This window comes from Crotalus tigris, unplaced genomic scaffold (assembly GCF_016545835.1).
Source record: "Crotalus tigris isolate CLP2741 ecotype Arizona unplaced genomic scaffold, ASM1654583v1 scf7180000024297.1652928, whole genome shotgun sequence".
NCBI classification, from domain to species: domain Eukaryota; kingdom Metazoa; phylum Chordata; class Lepidosauria; order Squamata; family Viperidae; genus Crotalus; species Crotalus tigris.
The window spans coordinates 1622184-1634958 of record NW_024100470.1 but is presented as its reverse complement, the minus strand read 5'-3'; the positions used below and the strand labels follow the sequence as shown (position 1 = coordinate 1634958).

The following is a 12775-nucleotide window of genomic DNA, read 5'->3' as shown; positions in this document are numbered from 1 at the left end:
TTAGCATTTGCTTTTGTAAACTTACAGTGTGGTTTGGCTGCCTCTGGATGTCAGCACATCTTGAAAATACCAGGGTATGGTTCACTTATCACAAGAAGATGAAACACCTGCTTGGATGTCTGCGAGTAAAGTTCTGTGGAGTGTTTGATTGTATGAAGAAAATAGAGGTGAAAAGCCTTTCTGCCAAGCTACACCTGACTTTCCAAAATGCAGACAGACACTGCAACTCCCCTCCCCTTGTAGAGGTATAATGTTTATGTGCTGGAGGACACCAATAACATCATTTTCACATTATAAAATGACCCAGCAATTTGAATTCATCCTTGATTTTATTTTATTTATATGAGTGTTCACCAATATTATCTAATTTTTGAAAGAACAGATTCAGACCAGATATCTAGGTACATGAAATGACTCAGAAGATATGTCATAGTTACCATCATGTATATTAATTTGGTGTTTCAATATGACACAGTACAGAAGATCCAAGCACTACAAAAATATAAAAAGTTGGAACTCAAAAACCAGACTTCATTCACATTGTTAGCTAAAAATTCAATTTTATTTCTTTGTTAGTTGCTCCTTTGTATTCAAATCAGGCCTCAGAATAATGATATAGCATTTTGGGGAAAAGATGCAGACCAATAATCCAACTGCTGAAGTCAAAATGGAGAAGATCTCCACAGCGACCATATATTTCCCCTTGGTGCTCAGATAGGTAGGAACAAATAATATCCAGACACTGCAAAAAACCAACATGCTGAAGGTAATAAATTTGGCTTCATTGAAGCTGTCAGGTAAGTTCCTAGCCAGGAAAGCCACCGTAAAGCTGACAGCAGTCAAGAACCCCATAAATCCAAGGACAGTATAAAACGTAGTGGTTGAACCTTCATTACATTGCAGGACAATTTCTTCAGCCATTGAGTGCATGTCTGAATCTGGAAATGGGGGAAAAGTTGCCAACCACACTACACAAATGGATAATTGTGTTAGAGAGCAAGATAACACAATAGAGATAGCCAGTCCTTTCCCCACCCATTTCCTCATTTTGGAGGCTGGCTTGGTGGCCATGAAAGCAAGAACAACAATGGTAGTTTTCCCCAATATACAAGAAAGAGCTATAGTGAAGATGAGGCCAAAAGCTGTTTGTCTCATGAGACATTTCACTTGGTCAGGTTGCCCAATGAAGAGCAAAGTGCAAAGGAAGGAGAGGATGAGAGCAATGAGAAGAATGTAGGTGAGGTTTCTGTTGTTGGCTTTGACAATGGGAGTGTCCTGGTTTTTAATGAAGATCCCCAATACCAAAGCTGCCACCACAGAAAAGAAGACTGCAATAATTACCAAAGAACTGCCCATAGGCTCTTGATAGGACAAATAAATTACAATTTTTTGAAGGCAACTGTCCTGATCTTTGTTTGGATATTGATCTTCTGGACATGCCAAACAATCATCTAAGTCTAAGAAAAAAGAAAGAAAAATAAATCAGGTCATAAACATGTCTATGGAGATTTTCAGTCATCCAGGTCATAGTTATCCCAAAGATGCTTTTTCATGAGGCAACTGGATATTTTTGTTTTTCTTTGAAGACGTTTCACTTCTTGGATGAGAAGAGAATCATCTTCAAAGAAAGACAAGAAAGTCCAGTTGCCCCATGAAAAAACATCTTTTGGACAGGTCATAAAACATTATTGTTTTTAAGCATGAATATCACAGATGAGATACACCAAGGTATAATGACTTACATGAGGATTTGGATATTTTTTTTCTTAAAGTAATTTATAATACAATCTATAATCACTGCACTGCTGATTTTCAATAAGCCCTGAGGTTTACAGCTTCCTCTGCTCTTATTTACTTCATGTAATGGACAGAAGGATTGATCTTGAGCGGCAGGAGGAAGAGCCACTACCATATAAAAGAAAGTTAAATATTAGATAAGCATCTTAGATAACCCCCTCCTCATGAAAATAAATGGAGAAAGGAGAGAAGCACATTTAGATTTGCAGGATTCCATTACTATAACCATATTCTGAAAGTAGTATGACCTACATGAGTTTGGTTTCCAAATATGGTCTATTTTGAAAGACTGACCAAAATCTATCATGGACACAGCTTTCTTTTGTCTGATCATTGCCTCAGTAGAGCTCTTCCCTCACTCTCTCAAGATTTACCCAACTTCTCATCATACTTCCTAACTGAATTGTTGCAATGAGACTGCCCTTAAAGACTATCTGGAATATGCAATTAGTCCAGAATGCAGCTGCAAAGCACTTCTGGGTACTACATCATAACACCTCAGTTACTTTACTGCTATGTGAGCTGCTCTGGCCCCAGTTGCTTTCTGGATACTTTTTAAGGTGACAATTGTCACTTTGAAGTCCTGTATTGCAGCTAAGGTACTTGTGGAACTTGGCTCTTCTCCAACCATTAGTATCTATAGGATGAAGATTGGTCTGGTGCCTAGTAGGGAGGATATTATTTTTATTCCAATTTTATTGGTAGATGTCATTCACCTAAAATCGTTATATGAAAATGGCAATGGTGTAAGTTCTATATGTTTGTCAATCAAATAAAGCAATCATATATATCTGGATTGAATAGGATATAAAACCAACTAGATACTTGTGAGAAAAGATTTACCACTGTCAATTTACCTTTACTATCAAAAGAAGATACAAAGGAAGAATCCTGGATAGTTTCTTCAATATTGTTCATAATTTTTTCAAGGAGACTTAAGAAGACACAATTGAAATTTCAGAAACTTACTGATGCTTAGGAAATATTATGCTATTTATGCTTATTATGCTGATTTTGTGATCAATATTTCACTGAACCATGAACAATTAATTCAAATTTTCCTTTTTATATTAATTTAGTTAAGAATTATTATTACAACCATATAAACCAATACAAATTATTAAAACATAAATGAGTAAAAGTAAAAAGTAAAAGGTGTTATTGTATGTCCAGTGGACCATCATTTTCCATCTCATTCTTATAGCCTTCACTTTTAAATGCACTTTCAACTCAATCTGTGTTCTATGAAATAGAACTTGGCTTTCTTCCATAAAATCTTTTAAATATAATCTAGCTATAGAGGCAGATGCTATTAAAATTAGCATCAGGGTCCACCATTCAAAAATATCCTTTAACTTACTCAATGCTGTAAAACCTGCCAATCCAAAAAATTGCTACTAGCCAAAAAGCAGTTAACAAGAAATTTCCAAAAGTGATTAGAAAGGAAGTTAGCAAATTTACTGTCCCTTCTAAAGTGCCAACCAGTATCTGAGCAAGATAGGTTTTTTCTTGTCTACCAAAGCACTAAACCTTTTGGAGACCACTTTTTGATGGTCTCCTCCAGCTGTCTGGAGACCTTCTGTGGGAGATCTCAAGTCCTCTCCTTGTCTGAAGAGGAATTATTGAAGAGTCAGTCTGTTTGCTGGCTTTCATTCTACCACAGTCATTTCTCTTCTCATGGAGCCATCTTCAGTTCACAATTACTTCTCTGGACGCCCCAACAATATGTTTTAAATGTTCATCACTAAACTATACAACCAGTGGTGGGTTTCAGCCAGTTCACACCACTTCGGCAGAACTGGTAGCTAATTGTTTGTTGCTCAGGCCCAGAATGGACTTACGGAAGTGGCATTCACATAGAGAATCAGTTGTTCACATATTTGAATCCCACCACTGTATACAACCTGAGGTAAGCTTCAAGATTTCTAGGTACTACAATATTATTACAAATCAATTTCCATTTACACTTATTAAATCATCAATACATCCAATATATTCCTTTGCTTACCCATTTGGTCAGCTGTCTTCCCTTCTGGACACCGTTTACAGTCATAGCAACAAGATAATTTCCCTTCCAGTTTTATTTTGCTATGGCCAAGGGGACATTTCTCATTACAAATGGAAAGAGGTAATGCCTGTTGATAAATAAAATCAAAATTTTTTCACATAAAGAAGTTATGTTTCATGATTTATAACTTTTTTGTTATAAATCATAACATTTGATCACTTACAAATATTCAAAACCCTTACATTAAATCTGAAACTTGCTGTTCCACTTTTCAGATTTGTTTCCACTTTAAATTCCCCACCAAATTCCTCAACTTCTCCTTATCTCTCATCTATTACTAATGATGTAATTGTGGCAAACATTGTATTGTAAAAATCTGTTCTGAGAAAACCAGTACCAGAAGCTACTCGGGGCAGTTTTTAATTCTGGAGCCCTTAAAAGACACTTTCCTTAGGATTCCAATCTTGTTTTCTCTTCCTACTCATCTTAGAGCAATTTGTGTACTTGGTACAATGAGGTAAAGTTCATAGAATCTATGATAAGTAAGATCACTTTATACTTTAAGTGGAGCTTATTATCATTCAGCATAGCCTATCTCTATATGCCTAATATGGAGCATGCTACACTTAATGCCAATTTGGAAATATAAGAGGCTAAGGACTGTGCTCTATTTAGTATAATATGCAGTTACTATGAGTTTCAATATACCATCTTTTGGCTACATTCTGATTTATTTTACTAAAATGCAGTTTCTTTAATATTATATTCATTATTTTATATGGATCTGTGACAACATACACATGAAAAATGTATTCTTTCATATGCTTTCAATGTCTGCATAGATTCCCCTGCATCGCTACGACATGCATTTTTGAAGTAATCTGTCTCAGATAAATTAACATAAGATTATTAATTCTGTCATTCTAAAATTAAAAACTTGCCTGAAATGTAGGCTCCAATCAGTCACATAAGCATTGAAGCTGATTAGTTTTAAAGAATTTGAAGCCCTCGTATTAAAATTCTTTTTTATTCCACAGATGTTTATTTAATTTATTTTATTAAAATAAATATATAAACTGAATCAATTTAAAAATCATTTAAAAACAGTATAACAATTTATTAGCAAATTTATTATATGATTGGAATATTAAATAATTGTGAGTAATCTTAATTTTATTAATAAATTATATAGTTATACCAGTTATGCCATATTCTTTAATATGCTAAATGTGTTAACATTTTCATGGGCTATATTTTAGTTTAACAACTGTGGCATATGATGGCAGGAATCAGAATTCAAAATTGAGTTATTTTCCATCTGGCTGATATTACCAGTTATGTGAAGATTGCATTTTTGTTCGAAGCTTGGACGAGATTTTAAAAACAAAATGGATTTTTTTCTTCTCTAAAAATGCCTTGCATATATGTTGATCATAGCCTTATTCTCCTTTCCAAAAGATTTTTTACTTTGGATACATTAAAAAAAAGTTCCCTTTTGTTGACATCATCATTAATTTGGGGGATATGATTCTCTGATTAAGATAAATAAGGATATGATATCATTTATAAATTAAATTCAGCATTTTCTCTAATAAATGTAGAAAAAGATAAAAAAAACCAGTTATTTTCCATCATATTTTTCCCTAGTTGATTAGTTTATGTTATTTTTTTTTTAAAAAAAAAATGTCCTCTCCTTTTTAAAATGACTTTTATCAATAGCATGCATCCCTACTAGCATCTTTGAATTAGAATAGTTGGCTGGCTGTAGTTTTCAGGAACAAATATTTTTAATATATAATTTCTGCTGACTATTCAATCAGTTTTAGGGGAGGTAATTCACCCGCCGGGCCCCATGTGCACCAGCAATCCTCCCTGCGCCCGCTGGCCTCCCACCTCCCACTCCTGGCCCTCTTTTACTTACAGCTGAGGTGGCGCAGCAGTTAGAGTGCAGTACTGCAGGCCACTTTAGCTGACTGTGTTCAGCAGGTCAGTGGTTCAAATCTCACCGGCTCAAGGTTGACTCAGCCTTCCATCCTTCCGGGGTAGGTAAAATGAGGACCCAGATTGTTGGGGGCAATATAAATATATATATACATTGCTTACTGGTGTACACCTGTTAGAGAGTGCTTGCACTTAAAGCAGTATATAAGTCTCATAAGTCTCATAAATAAATTTTTAGTAGTTGCTCAGCAGGGAGGGGTGGAAACTTCCAGACAGCTTGCCTTCGCTGCAGACAACTTGCAGCACCGTTTGCAGAATGGGACTTTTGGCGGGCTCAGCAGGGCAGAGATAGCCTGGACAATTCCTATTGGCTTTTGAAAGCCAATAGAATTAGACTCTATTCAAGAGAGTCTATTCTATTGGCTTTCAAAAGCCAATAGAATAAAAGGGAGTAGCACAGCTAAGAAAAAGGGGAAAAAATGGCGGACTGCGTTGTTTGGCAACCCCCGTGAAATGGTCATTTGACCCCAAATGGGGTCACAACCCACAGGTTGAGAACCGCTGCCCTATAGAATTCCTGGCCCACATTCCTGGCCTTCTGGAAGAGCCTAAGAATTTAGTTCTGCCGCTTGACCTGGTCCCCAACAGGAAACTGCTGCATTGGAGGGTGGCGGATAATAGAAAAATATTCTCACTCCTAGGAAAATATTCATTCCATCATATTGGTTCTTACTTTTTAATATTTTACTCTAATTCTATTTTTTTAGTATTTTCTAACTTTTTATTATATTGTAAGGTGTCCAGAGTCACTGTATTAGTGAGACAGGTGATACAGAAAATCAATAAATTGATACATATCACACCCAAAAGGAAAAAAAAAAATCTGATACATGCGTACACTTATACATACATGTGTCAGTAGCTGACTGATTTCATAATAGCAAAAATGGAGACACACCTGATTAAACCTGTGGGGCCAAATAATGTCCTTGGTAGAAATGGTGAGAAGATTGCCTGGGGTAGCCATAGGCTCAATTTTTCCAACTTTAACTCTTAGAAATGACTTATTTGGGAATATCAGCCAATTGGAAACATCAAATCCAGTTACTAATTCTCCATTGGAGCCAAAAGAAATATGTTCCCCTGCAGTGTTATTAAAGGAGACCTGTTGCAAAAAATGGTGGAGCTAAAGAAAAGAAAAGAAGAAAAGAAAAGAAAGAAAAGAAAGAGAGAGAGAGAAGGGAAGGAAGGAAAGGAAGGAAGGAAGGAAGGAAGGAAGGAAGGAAGGAAGGAAGGAAGGAAGGAAGGAAGGAAGGAAGTAAAGAGGGAGACAAAGAAAGAAAGAAAGAAAGAAAGAAAGGAAAGAAAGAAAGAAGGAAGGAAGGAAGGAAGGAAGGAAGGAAGGAAGGAAAGAAGGAAGGAAGGAAGGAAAGAAAAGAAAATTAATAGAATTCTTTGAAGAGAATAAACAAATATCTGTTTTTTCCTTATTATTTGAGTTATGATGAAATATCATGGGAAGGAAGGGAGAAAGGAAGGAAGGTAGGAAGGAAGATAGGATAGGAGGGAGGGAGGGAGGGAGGGAGGGAGGGAGGGGGAGATTATTCTTTGAAGGGGATAGCCAATTTCTTCCTTTCAATCTGGTCTAGGCTTAATGGAAAATTGAATTATCACCACTCTACACCACCTTTAAAACTGGAAGAGAAATGTGTTCTCCATCACATACTTTTTCTATCTTATTCTCTAACATTATTTTTATTAAAAAAATCAGATGAGAATTCCATCCCAAAATCAAGACAGAGGAATTTGATAGATCATTTAATTGAATAATCCAGGAATAATGAATTCACACTGTTTTTATAAAATGTACATAAGATAATCTCTAACATAGAAAATTCTAATTCCAAATTCCAAATAAAGATGGCCTTTAAAAAATTAAAAAAAATATAATTAAAAAATGAACTTTATACAGTTCATTGGCAAATGTGCTATTACCATAATTAATATTTGTCCTTCCTCTCTTTTCATCTTGCCTTAGGATGAGAATTTTATGATGAGAGAATGGAGATAGGGAATAGTATTAAAATTTACATGGAGACCTGGAAAATCATAGTAGCTAAGAGATTGTACTCTACCAAAAATCAGGAAATCTGTCCAATGGATCCAGACATGTAATTTACATTTCTCTAGGAATAAAAATGCATGTGCCCAGCGATAATTGCTTGGAAAACTTTTTCTCTTTAAATCTTAATCTCACCAAAATTAAGACAAGTGAAATGCTATTGCTATCCAAGTAGCTGCCAAGGTTTAACACATCAATTGGTCAAATGTGCATTAAATACACATACATATATGCATGGATAATACACACACACACACACACACACACACACACACACACACACACACCATGATTAATTAAAGTGAGTAGGGCTTCAACTATTTTAAGAAAACAACTTCTCCCTGATTGTTCTTCTGGTATTAAACAAATTACTTGGTAACCTTCCTGAATTTTGCATTGGCCAAATTACCTGCCATAGTGACTGAAGAAAGAGCTTCCGTCTCCTCTCATCAACTCTTTCACCATCTTTGAATTTGGAGGAATACAAATGCCTTAGAGCATGTGCCACAGCATAGACTGCATTGTAGATGCTGTAGCTGTGGCCAGTCATGCTCATTTCAAATATAGATTGAGAAAGAGACTCCAGCTTCTCTTCCCCAGTGCAAGTCCTGTCAGTGTTCCTGTCAGTAATATCACTGGAGAATGAGCATTCAAATGCATCTTTCCAGAAATCTCTAATAAAGCCATCTTCATTTTCTGTGTTTGGGTTTCTCTTCTGTATAAATTCTCGAAACCCTGTCAGCTCCTTTGACTGAATTGCAAATGAAAGAGCACCATGGAGAAAATCAATGGGCGATTCTCTTTGTACAAGAAGGGAGGTGAACTCCATCTGGGCTGTCATGATCCAGATTTTGGTTTTTCTCTCCGTTGGAATATTGTCAGAATCTAAAACATAGATCATTAGTCTCAAAGTCACCAGGCCTGTAATTTCAGCATTCAAGATCACTGCAATGACTGTACTCCCCATGATGACTTTGTATAGTTTATCTGCCTCCTCCACCATTTCAGCAGCTAAATTACCATACATCATTTGAGGGATACTTTCTATAAAGTCAAAGCAGATTCCTCTCTCTGTAAACATGGAAAGACTATTCTGAATGAACCTCTCTTTATCTTCCTCAACAAAGCAAACTTTCCCAACCCAGGTCCATCCAAAATGCAACAGTAAGTGTAGTATTCCATTATACTGGTGCATCTCAACTGGAAACATCCATTTGACAAACAATGCTGCTATTTCATCATTCTTCAATGGAGCTGATCCATATGTGATCTAAATGAGAATAAGAAAATAAAAGCAAAAATGAATTGTTCTAAAGAAAATACGTACAGTGCACATATGTTTCTTTAATCAAAATTCCTGTGCTTGAGTGCACTACAGAAAAAAAAAACTTTAATGCTACAGTTTTACAGCTTAACATCTGGAAGTGTAGGGCAATTCATTGAGCAAAATGGTGTAGCAATTTTGGTGATTTCCTTTTCATAAATTTTACCCTTTCTTACCTCCAATGTTTCAGGCTTCTAGGCTACTTGTAAAGAGAGTTATCATGAAGATCTGATACTTGAAGTCATTATATTTATAAAATAAATATATTTATATCTCACCTGGGGAAATTTGTAGTTGCACAGACTGGTTGCCATGTTGAGACAGGTCTTAGAACGGGGTCCTCCAATGACAGCTACTGTGTTGGTCTGGTCATTACATTTGTAGTTTGGGATAAATTTATCTTTGGTAGATAGAAATTCCATTGCTAAATGATAAGTTGTAATTTCCTCCAGATTGTCAGTTGCAATTTGGAAACCAAGGGTAATGTTGGGTAAAATTCCAGTATGTTCATTGATCTCTTTTACAGCAAATGCCAGAGCCAAAGTGTGTTGGTAATTATGAGTCAGGTACCTTCAGTAAGATTAATAAATTATGACAATATATTTCTTATTCAAATTCAGACAAGAGCTACATTTGAATAGTTTATATATTCATAATCATCTAAAATGCTTATTGTTGCCACAAATTATAGTTCTAGTTTTTGTGGATTGGGATGCACTGATGTGAGAAGGGGTATCTAACATTGAGCTGAGATATTTGTAGACCAGTCCCTTCTCTTCTTAAGTATCTTCTTAAAAATTTCTCAAAGTCATTCTGCAGTATTAGTGGAACCTAGATTTCTCTGAACTCTAGAACAAGGATCCCCAACCCCTGGTCTGTGAACTGACACAGGTCCATGGCTTGCCAGCAATCGGTCCATGAAAACAAGTCAAGCCCCATCCATAGGATGCAGGAAGCATGGGAAATCAGGCCCCCTCCAGTCCATGGAAAAACCTCTTTCCATGGAACCGATCCCTGATGCCCAAAAGGTTGGGGGGCGCTGCTCTAGAATATATACATTTATGAGGATTAGTGCAATATGGTCACCATTTTACATTTGAGTAGAAAAGTGAAAAAAATAAAGAAAAGAAGTAAAACACAGTATTTAGGTGATGATGCAGTTGTGTTTGAGGGTGAGAGAAACATATTACTCATATATTTCTTGCATACCTACAGGTACTGATCAAGTACATCATAAGAAGGAACACTTTGAAAAGTAATCTCATTGGAAAGAAAGAAGACCTGATATATGATAGCAGCAATGATTAAGTCTCCAGACTGATAATACTTGTGAACAATTGGAAGAGGATCTCTGAGCTTGCAGCTGTGAATAGGAGAATTCCACATTGTGTTAGGAAACAAGAATAAAACCAGTATTCTAAACAGAAATAACTCAATATAAAATACAGTCATTATAGGTGTCAAAGTGTTGCTCCAATTTCACCATTCAGTGGCTGGGCCGTGTCATAATCCACCGACCTCTTAGGAACTTTAAAATGAATTATCACAAATTAATTGTGCATCTTTATTATTCTCCCTACTAGTAATTCTCTTATTTCTGAGCTGATATTAATGTCATGCAATTTTTTAACATGTACTCATAGTTTTTTTTCATGTTTACTGGGATTCCCTTGAGACACAATGATAACAATACTTAGTCTGGTAATTACTTAGAACATAATAACTCACTTGCAATAGTACTTTCTTTGAAAAAAGTCAAAAGGAAATATGTGATTTTATATTTGCAGGACTGCTATAATATTTTGAACTTTTAAAACTTAATCATGAAGCAGAAAAAGGAAGCAGCATCATTTGCACTAAAGAAGAAACTTTTGAGATAATTTTTTAAAAATGCTACCATGTTGGGCAGATATATATCTACAACCAGATTCCAAACTTTCTTGATTTAAAACATAGTTTAAGAAGAACAGGAGTTTTGCAGTCATTTTGTCACTCCTTTGCTTAATGCAGTTTCTGCTCTGAAGAATGGCCGAATAATATAAGTGTTTGAGATCATAAATGGTATGAAAGTGGGAAATAATGGTGAAGTCATTGTATGACTCAGTGAGTTAAGATGTGCACATCACAAAAATAGCATAAATACAATAAACATGTCAACCATATAAAACCCACCACGTACAACAGAGCCATCACAAGACATCACTGTTTTCCAGAGATGTCTAGGCAGGATGACAAAGCCAGGTCTTGAGAAACCTTCAACAAATAAGGAGGGATGGAGCTGACCTCACCTCAGAGGGGGAAGGCTTCCATAATTTATATTTATACCTTTGGTTTTTCCTGCCTAAATGTATAACTTTGCTTTTCTCCACATTAAAATTCATTTTGTTGGATAGGGCCCATTGTTCAAGTCTGTCAAGATCCTTTTGGATCCTGAGCTTGTCCTCTAGGGTGTTAGTTATTCCTGTCAGATTAATGTCATCTGCAAATTTGTTGATTTCAAATTTGACATCATCCAGTGACAAACTTATGCATGTCTTTAATCTGTCTGTCTATCTATCTATGTGTCTGTCTGTCTGTCTGTTTATCTATCTATCTATCTATCTATCTATCTATCTATCTATCTATCTATCTATCTTTTAGTTAGCTCTCTAGATATTGAAAGACCTCTTTAGTCACAATGGTTGTTTCTATATTTTCTAACTTTTTGATTTCTCTCTCTATTGGGATTCTTCATTTACAGAAAGAAAAAAAAACCCAATATCTGTCATGGTGCCAAAGAGTAAAAATAAAAAATGTACCCATGTCCTTTTACATCAAATGTAACTCAGAGTGACCAATGTTTGCAGCTTTGGCACAGTGGTGTTTATGGGTATCATAGGGACACTAGATGGATTCCTAAATTATTTTTCATCCCAGAATTTGTTTGCATCGAAGGGGTGAGGGTTAGGGTTCTCTCCAGATAAATGACAGATGATAGATAGATAGATAGATAGATAGATAGATAGATAGATAGATAGATAGATAGATAGATAGATAGATAGATAGATGGCTTTTTGTCATAGAAGGCACTGGAACAGAGTTCTGGCACCATTTTTTGATGGATTTTCCAAAGTTGTGCTGTCCTTCTTATGCTCATTTGCTTTTGAAAATGCCCCACTGTTGGTACGGTGTGAGCGGGGTCCCTTTCAGTGCTGTCTGCCTCCTCTAGTGGAACTCATAAGGCACTGGAGCACCACCACCGGAGTGTGGCTTGATTGGCTCGGTTGGACCATGTGGTACAGAAGTTGATGGTGGTGGTGGGAAATACATAAACATGGAGGCCATCTTTCACGAGAGGGCGAGTGAGCCTTTTGCCTTCCCTTACAGAAGGTAGGGTGTGAGGTTAAAAAGATAAGAAGCGAGAGGAAAGAAAGGCAGATGGCGTGAAAGCTTGCACAACAGCAAAACGTTGCTGTTTCACTTGCTTGGGTAGTTCAAAGAACAAGTATAAAGCCAATGTCTTGTGATTTGGAGGCATCATTTTCACATTATAAAATGACCCAAAGATTTGAATTCCCCCTTGATTTTATTTTATTCATATGAG

The 12775-nt window shown here is 36.0% G+C and overlaps 1 protein-coding gene across 1 annotated transcript; it reads right to left on the bottom strand.

Moving 5' to 3' along the window:
* Nucleotides 1-561: 561 nt before the first annotated feature.
* Nucleotides 562-10578, bottom strand: LOC120299487 (vomeronasal type-2 receptor 116-like). The gene is made up of 5 exons (XM_039324339.1): nucleotides 10406-10578; nucleotides 9471-9762; nucleotides 8278-9138; nucleotides 3806-3932; nucleotides 562-1457 (listed from the first exon to the last, which is right to left on the bottom strand). Exons 1-5 carry the CDS (start codon nucleotides 10576-10578, stop codon nucleotides 562-564), a joined length of 2349 nt encoding a protein of 782 aa, XP_039180273.1.
* Nucleotides 10579-12775: the final 2197 nt, after the last annotated feature.

Bases quoted from the DNA above. Each gene is read 5' to 3' on its own strand.
- LOC120299487 (XM_039324339.1), bottom strand. From the start codon at position 10,578: ATGTGGAATTCTCCTATTCACAGCTGCAAGCTCAGAGATCCTCTTCCA. The intron at 9,763-10,405 runs GTAGGTATGCAA...ATCTTACTGAAG, and splicing joins GATGTACTTGATCAGTACCT to GTACCTGACTCATAATTACC. The intron at 1,458-3,805 runs GTAAGCAAAGGA...CTTTTTTCTTAG, and splicing joins GAAGACAGCTGACCAAATGG to ACTTAGATGATTGTTTGGCA.